Here is an 8,531-nt window from a genome sequence, read left to right as displayed (position 1 = left end):
ATGTAGCACCATGATCCTGGAGAAACGTTGTCTCATTTCACTGTGTACTGCAACAGCTATACTGTATATGGTTGAAATGAGACAATAAAAGCTTCTTGACTTGACTTGAGATGAAAAAGCAATGGTCTGGCAACACAGTAAGAGAATCCCTCTCCCGTTCCGCTGAGACTGAGACGTGGTGCGTGACGCCAGACAGGGGGCGTTACTGACCGGAGGTATTTCCCGGCTTTGTAAAGCAGCGGAGACCTCAGCGCGTGAGCTAGTGCGTCACGAAGACCCCGAGCAGCCCGGCACTTCATTTACAAGAGCTGAATTAAAACGACGCAACGGGATTTCTAACAAAAAATTAAGTCCATAAGGCGCATTTCTACATCCTGGATTTTAGCGCCTTTTGACATTATGCGCACTTTTCCGTGACAGCGTTTTGTATGCCATAATTTTACACAACTGACAATTTTTTTTTCACCCAAGTTTTTGTATATATATATAATATATATACTGTAACTTGAACTGCTAACTTTCACCAAAGAGGTCGGAAGCATGAAATCAGCGGATGAAGGTAATATAACATGAATAGAATTTATTCATTGAATTGATGAATTCTATTATTATTATTTTATTTATGTATGTATTTATTTTTCAATAATGCATGCTGGTTCTAACGTGTTTTCACCATCCTTCCTACTCAAATGCTTTAATGTTTAAGGACAATCTGAGAGATCTTTCCTCCTGTAAAAGGCGTTGTCTTTGATTAAAGTTTGCTGAAATAGAGTAGAGTTTTGGGTGGGCGTGGCTCCTGCTTCACAAACACACCGTTATTCAGTGGCTCCTGCTTCACAAACACACCGTTATTCAGTTTTCCAGCTCCCTATTAGACCAGCACCTATTGCCTCATGAAAGAGTTCAGTTTACATTACACTCTGATTCATGTTTATTACAGTCAAAGGCAACCATTTATCATATACACTTTGTTAGTCAGTGCACTGTGTGTGTTATTTTACACTCTTTCACTGTAATATCCCAGTCCTTCTATTTTCAGTGATTCAGATACAGGGCTTGTTACTCCTTTTGACTTCATTTAGTAGAGCTTGTGGTTTCAGGGTCTGCGTGGCACTAGCTTTCAAAAGAGACTGTTACTAATTTCCTTGTGAGGCTCATGCACAAGAAAGCACGTAATTTCTTACAGACTAAAACTCCCTGCCTGCCTGTGCACTGGTCTTGAGAAGGGGTGTTTCACACATTTTAGAGGATAAAGGTGTTTCTCAAGGGTTACTTGGATGTTTAACCATTCTATCTATTTAAAGGATTTCTACTTGGAACCAATTCTAAAACCTCTAAGGTAGATTTCTACATCTAAACCCCATGGTTTCCCATTCAAAAGACAAATTGAAAACCTTCATGGTACCTACAATAGGGTATATAGTTTTTAGTCTAGGCTCATTTGGTTTCCTCTTTTAACACTAAGGTTCCTAATAAGTTCTTTGTTTAGTTAAGGGTTTCCAAAAGTGTTCCTCTTTGAACGTTTTCTGATCAGGAAAACCTTAGTTGAATAGTTCAGCATATAGATTTGAAGAGTTTTCCCTTAGTTCTTAGACTGCAGGGCTAGCGTGAACTTATCACCACAAGACGATTTCCATGTGCCAATTAGAGCTTCTGTGAAATTGCCATGTGCAATTCTATTAAAAGTAACTTTAGAAGTAAGATTTGCTAGTTTCAATTCAATCTGTATATACATGCATTCTTAGGTAACCAATAAACTGTCAACTCAGTGTAAATAGTGCAGTCTGTGATTTCGAGTAAGTTACTGACTATTTTTTCATCTATTAACTTGTCTCTGGTGTTTTGTGGTTTCAGTAAATCAACCAAATGTTTTGCTCTATGTTGTCAGGACCATATACCATACCTTATATTAAACCAACTGAGATTGTGTTTAGACTGACTGGCTGAGTGTAGAATAGATTGATTTTCCATCTGTTTTGGGGTATGATAAAGTATTCTTTAATACAGCGATATTTTTAGCTGGGTATTTTTGTTTCAGTCACCGTACTTCCTTTGCATACGCAATGAGTTTCAGCAGGGATGATGGTTTTTTTAAAACACTAACCCCTGTCTTTCAGCATAAAAAGTTTTATCAAATCAATTCATGGTTTTAGACTTGCCATTTGAAAAGATATTGAATTACAATACATTTCTTTCTGCAGAAACATACAGCTACACACCAAACATCAGCCTATCCCTTTCAATGAGAAGCCCTTGCCTTCCCACCCAGTACCACAACCTTCAGACCAGTCCCTCCATCTCAGTTTCTGTCAGCCAACCTTCATCATTTTCCCCAAGTGAAGACATGGGCTCGATGGGATACTACCAGTCATCTGGCCCCAATGGAGCGCCTGCTCTGGAAAGTCCACGGATCGAGATCACAGCTTATGGTCAGTTCCCTGAAGATGAGGTGGAAGAGAACAATGCACCTGTAGCTAAGCGTGTCAACTCCGTTGTGACTTTAACATTGCCCAGTGGTGAGGGTTACCGTGACCCCAGCTGCCTGAGCCCAGCTAGCAGCATTTCATCACGTAGTTGCCACTCTGAGGCTTCATCATATGAGTCAGGCTACTCATGCAATTATGACAACTCACCACAGAACTCCCCATGGCAGTCACCATGTGTCTCACCCAAAGGTTCCTCTTCATTGCTGTCTGGAACGCTGGGCACCTCACCTCGCCAATCTCCTACTGGATCTCCCCGCACCAGTGTGACTGAGGAAAGCTGGATGGCACTTCGTGGCTCCCGCTCCAACTCCCCTTGTGCTGGGAAACGGAAGTACAGTTTTAGCGGCAACGCCTCTCACAAGTACCATCCATATTCTCCTAACCAGTCACCAGGGCTGTCTCCACAAACCTCACCTCGCCTCAGCATGACTGAAGACACATGGCTACCCAACACAAACCAGTACACCAATTCTGCCATTGTGGCAGCCATTAATGCTCTCAGCACAGATGGAATGACTGATATTGGAGAGGGGATTCCACTCAAGACCAGGAAAACCAGCATGGAGCATAGTACTAGCGTGAGCATGAAGATTGAGCCTGGAGGCGAAGAGACAGGCTCCGCAGAACTCTGTCATGAGGACTACAACTCATCACGCCTAGCATTTAAAAAGGAGGGCTACACTAGCTTTCTCGATGTACCTCATCATCCATATTGGTCTAAACCAAAGCCATATATCAGGTAAAATGCAGGTGTTCTGAATTCACTGATTCACTGATCCACTAACCCTAGGTCAAGGGTTTGAAATTACAATATGTTTTATTACTTTTATTTTGTCAGCAACAATTTACTAGAAAAAGAACCTCTTAGTGTCACTGTCTTTTATCTAGCCCAACTTTGCCAGCTCTTGACTGGCAGCTGCCCTCCAGTTCTGGACCATATAGCCTGCAGATCGAGGTTCAGCCTAAATCTCACCATCGTGCTCACTATGAAACAGAGGGAAGCAGAGGGGCCGTGAAGGCCCTTGCTGGGGGACATCCAATTGTTCAGGTATTTATCTACAAATATCTCTTTCTGAATGCAGGCTTCCATCTATGGCTTTGTCTTCTTCCTCTTTGTAGCACTCAGTGTTAACAGTGCTTTACTGTAGTGGCTTTGGAAGTATCCTTTAATCCTACTTGGCTGGTTTCCAGACAGGATCCTGTACAAAAGAAGGTTGTCTTGTAAACTAATCAGACTGGCAACATCCCTTTGCTATTATACTGTAATGAGTAGAAATCAGTGTTTGGTCAGTCTGGATTTTGCCATTTGGTCTCTGGTTCTTATTAGTCTTCTAATTTAACTCTTTGTTTTCTAGACTAATTATTTGAAATAAAGACAGGCTTGACAGGCAGATGATGTCTTGGCAACTCTGTTCCCAATCAGCAGTGGCTGTTCAGAAGCTGGCTATATGGTTTAGCAATAATGCAATGCTAAATCCCAGAGGATTAGGTGAAATACTTCAGATGTTACACAAGACCACAAAGTCTTGACGACAGCACAGGCCAGTCAGTTCCGCAACAGACGTTTCTGACTCACCCGTCTCCTCTTAGTCTACTGCTTGGACCAATATCATGAATGAGCATAAGTCATAGTGGTCAGAAGCCAATGTAACTACCAGTCAGTAACCGTGGCATGATCATACTCATTCAATGCACTCATAACCTGAGCCCATGGATCACTTTACCTAGCTAGTCGTGCGACACAGAAGAGAAATGACGCTTGGCTTTGGCTCACATCTGCTTAAATGCTCTACTCCAGTTTACATCTGTGCTGATTGAATAGTTCAGTTCGGCTTCATGAGGTGCTAATGATGCCAAACACATGCCGTTGAGCTTCTCTCCTGTGAAGAACCCAGCATGCCTTTTTCTCTCACTCGTCCCCTATGTTTTTTCACGTTCGCCACAGTTTCCGCCACAGCGCACAGGCTGCCTTTTGTTTAGTAAAGTTCCCAGTGCTGCACTGACATCATGGGGGCCGGCGTGCAGTGGAGGCGGCCAGTCTGAACCACACACGTTTCTGGCTCCTGGCCCCTGGCTGCTGAAGACTGTGTGTATATGTGTGTGTCCGTGTCCGTGTGTGTGTGTGTGTGTGTGTGTGTGTGGGATAGAAGGGTTCTCAAGGGAGCCTCACACAAGGCTGTCCCATCCCATAAAACCTCCAGATTAGAGAGTGCGCTCTACTGTGCACACTCACCAATTGGCCTTAATGGCACCACCCATGTAAGATTTTCTCTAAGGCTCACCATTCATCCTAGAGCTCTCTCTCTCTCTCTCTCTCTCTCTCTCTCTCAGTTTCTTATTCAAGGGATTTTTTTAGACCACAGCTTATGTCTTACCACAGAGATTTATCAAATGGATGGTATACGTACGTGGCTAAAATTTCACTGCCTTACCACAATTTTGAGCTTCCTTGCCTTTAACTCAATCAGGAAATTCATCTGATTGGCTCTGTCATAACTGGAAAGAAAGACAAAATCATTAGAGCAGTTGTGATGAAGAAACATAACAGAGTAAAGGTGAAAACATGATGACATTATTACCAGAGAAGGATTTGTGTTTAGAACGTGTTTTCCTGTGCTGAAGAGAGAGCAGAAAATACATTAATAATAAAAATGACTCAGAATATGAAATTTCTGGTCTGCTGTTGGGGTAGTCAGTATGTTGAAACTATTTTTTTTTTTGTAAAATACTTATAAATTCTTGAGTGAATGGTATTTCAAAATAAAGCTTTTAATCTGTATAATGGAGCTACTTCTTCAGAGGGAGGAATATAAGGGGTGGTCTGAGTAATTTGGGGATGAATATTTGTAGTCAGTGCCAAAGATTCTGACCAAAATTTGGATTTTTTTTTTGTCTATAACAATCGTTGATATGTCAGCTTTAAAAAAAACTGTAAATATATTTCTGCGATAATGGCATGGCCTACAGTATGCTATCCTCCAGCAAAGAGCTTGTTGCTTGATGACAAAAACAATCAGCCTACCTAAAACCCTGCTAGCTAAGTGTAACTGCCTCACATGGTGCATCTTGTGCTTTGATCAAGTTGTTGGTATGTGCCATAGCTAAACATCACATTCTTTTCCTGTAGCCAGATACAGGTTATCAAAATATCTATAATGCTTTCCATATGCCATACATTAAAATACTAGAGCTTTTTTTGTGATTTAGAGATAAATTTCAGACAAATATTTCAGATGCAGTTGTTGTTTTCAGGACTATACAGAGGGGAAAATGTAAAAATTCCACCTTTCACCATGTGACACATGCATTTGTGATTAAAGCAACGGTGTGACTACATAAACTTTATCAAAAGTGCAACTTAAAGGTGCAGTAGGTAAAATGAACAGTTTAGTATTTGAAGTTTCACAGCTCTTAAAGTAGTTTTGTCTATAAAATGGCTGTCAGGAGTCCAATCCAAACACAAACAAGTATTTACACTAAATACACTTAATGTGATAGTATACCCTAAAGCATTATTTTTGTATTATGTTAAAATAAAAATAAATAATAATGTACTTTTAGACTACCATTTAAAATTTTTGAGTTCAACACGTTTTCTGTTTGTTGATCCATACAGGGAAACTTGCAAAAATGACTATCATTACTGTCTTTAGTAATCAGACATAGACTACAAATGGGAAGCATTTACAACACTGGAGCATTCCTTTAAGTAGGCTCACAGATAACAATAATTATTCAATCATGCCAAATTAGACTTCAAACTAAAATGGGTTCTGAACCTAAATTTCTTTTTTAGAGGATTCTTAGTACAGATAGTTCTCTACACATTTTCCCATGTGCCCTACATACCTCTTTTTACGAGTTACTGAAGAGCACATGTCTGAGCTCTGCATATAGCACCCTTGTGTCTGTTACACAGAGATAGTCAAGCATGTGAGCTTGAGAGCTGAACACAGTGCATGGAGGTGTGGACGAGGTGCTCTGCCCTCCGAGTCATGAATCTACAATCTTGGCATTCCTATAGTAGGTGATAATGTAACGAAGGGTGGGGAGGCTCGTTCCCGTTCTCTCTCTCTCTCTCTCTCTCTCTCTCTCTCTCTCTCTCTCTCTCTCTCTCTCTCTCTTTCCTTTCTTCGCTCTTATATCTGCCTGTCTAAACTGAAATGCCAGGCTTAAACATACCCACTTGAATAAATATACAAACTTCACTACCTCCAGCTCTTCCCCTCCCTTGAGAGCGCTGTGTGCCAGTCACTTTTTTCTGCAGCTGGAACTTGCCAAGAACTCAAATAGCATTTTAAATTTAGATTACAGATTGACAGTGTTATGGGATAATCATAGAGCATGACCATGTTGATTTCCAGTAGACTGACAGAAATTGTCATTTGTGTAGCAGTTTTAGTTGTAAGACATGCCTGATTTTTATAGTCATAGTTTAATCCTTGTCAAAGACTCTACTGTAACTGTAAATGAGTGGGTCATATTTTTCAGCTTCATGGCTACATGGAGAGCGAGCCTCTGACGCTGCAACTGTTCATCGGGACTGCAGACGACCGTCTCCTGCGGCCACACGCTTTTTACCAGGTCCACCGCATCACAGGCAAGACCGTGTCCACACCCAGCCACGAGATCATGCAGGCCAACACCAAAGTGTTGGAGATTCCACTCCTGCCTGAGAGCAACATGAGGGCCATGTGAGTGTGTGTGTGTGTGTGTGTGTGTGTGTGTGTGTGTGTGTGTGTGTGTGTGTATGCTTCTTTATTATGGTGATAAAAGGCAGCATAAGAAAGGTTGTAAATTCATGATCTTGTAATGATGAACTGTACAAAAAAGACTGAATATGTGCATAAATTTTAGTCTGGTTTTATTACTATCTATGTTTTTAAATCTAATTTAAAGTTGCTCCTACTTTTATGACACGTGCCCAGCTTCTGGTACAGGATGCTGTGTGTGTGTGTGTGTGTGTGTGTATGTGTGTGTGTGTGTGCTCGCACGTGTGCGGCGTTTTGTATTTTGTTGAGCTGCAGCACAGTGGGTTTTCTTCCCAGGAGCCGCACAGCTCGTGTTACATGAGGCCTCAGGATGTGTGGGGAGCCTCTAACAGGGCACTGGGGTCTGATGTGTGAGCGTTGCAGTAGCAGCCGCCCAGCTCAGCACTTTTTCTCTCGTTATTTAATGGATGGATTACTTAACTCAGCTTATATAAAACCCAGACCTCCTGGTATCCATTTTCAGCATTGTTGGAACGTCTTTCTGTGTACTTGCTTGTGCATGATCCAAAGTGCTTCCTTGTACTTTGGTAAACACAAAAAATCCTACACCTCCTTTTGACTAATATAATGGTTGTTATATGTATTAGATTTGAACGATGTCTTGTATTTCATGATTTTTGGAGGCCATTTATCGTAGACTGGGGAAAAGCTGTCTTTGATTCTTGCCATTTGGAACCACTTTATACGTTGTGGTAATGCTTGTAGGCCACGTCAGGGTTGTTATGGACTTTTTCAGCAACTCGTATTATAATTTGAACAGAAAAGGCTAGTGTACTAGATTCTCATAGATCTGAAACGTTCTCCAATGTTTCTCTAGACATATTATTATTATTATTATTATTATTATTATTATTATTATTATTATAAAAGATAAGGATAGAGTTTGTAATAAAGTCTGTAATAAATTCTCTTGCGCCATAACCCAACAGTATACTCTGCACTGCTTTAAATCTTTGATTCTGAATGAGAATTATGAATTAAAATTGTTTATTGCCAGTTTCTTGGTTACTGGATTGGCATGCCTAATAAACTGCCTTTGCTACAAACTATATACACAGTGTTGCTAGTTTATTTCATAATCCTATCCAGTAACTAATAATCTTCTACCACAGTGCATGGATGTTTCATTTGGTTTATTCACAGCTGTTAAAATTGTGTTCTCTGTTTATTAAAGAATTGACTGTGCCGGAATTCTAAAGCTACGAAATTCAGACATTGAGCTCCGGAAAGGCGAGACAGATATCGGGAGGAAGAACACACGAGTCAGGATGGT

The 8,531-nt window shown here is 40.9% G+C and overlaps 1 protein-coding gene across 2 annotated transcripts in view; it reads left to right on the top strand.

The window, feature by feature from the left end:
* The first annotated feature begins 244 nt into the window (after positions 1-244).
* The window catches only part of nfatc1 (nuclear factor of activated T cells 1), a 38,358-nt gene continuing 30,071 nt past the window's right edge, over positions 245-8,531 (top strand). The window contains exons 1-5 of one of the 2 annotated variants that reach the window (XM_060897655.1): positions 245-559; positions 2,202-3,225; positions 3,375-3,534; positions 6,978-7,180; positions 8,433-8,531. The exon at positions 8,433-8,531 is cut by the window's right edge and continues 74 nt beyond it. In XM_060897655.1, the coding sequence (XP_060753638.1) occupies positions 541-559; positions 2,202-3,225; positions 3,375-3,534; positions 6,978-7,180; positions 8,433-8,531 (1,505 nt within the window). In that variant the 5' untranslated portion in view covers positions 245-540. The remainder of the gene's footprint in view (positions 560-2,201; positions 3,226-3,374; positions 3,535-6,977; positions 7,181-8,432) is intronic. The other variant, XM_060897653.1, reaches the window with a different exon arrangement.

Source organism: Tachysurus vachellii, chromosome 21 (assembly GCF_030014155.1).
Source record: "Tachysurus vachellii isolate PV-2020 chromosome 21, HZAU_Pvac_v1, whole genome shotgun sequence".
Classification (NCBI taxonomy): Eukaryota; Metazoa; Chordata; class Actinopteri; order Siluriformes; family Bagridae; genus Tachysurus; species Tachysurus vachellii.
This window is presented reverse-complemented; position numbering and strand designations above follow the sequence as displayed.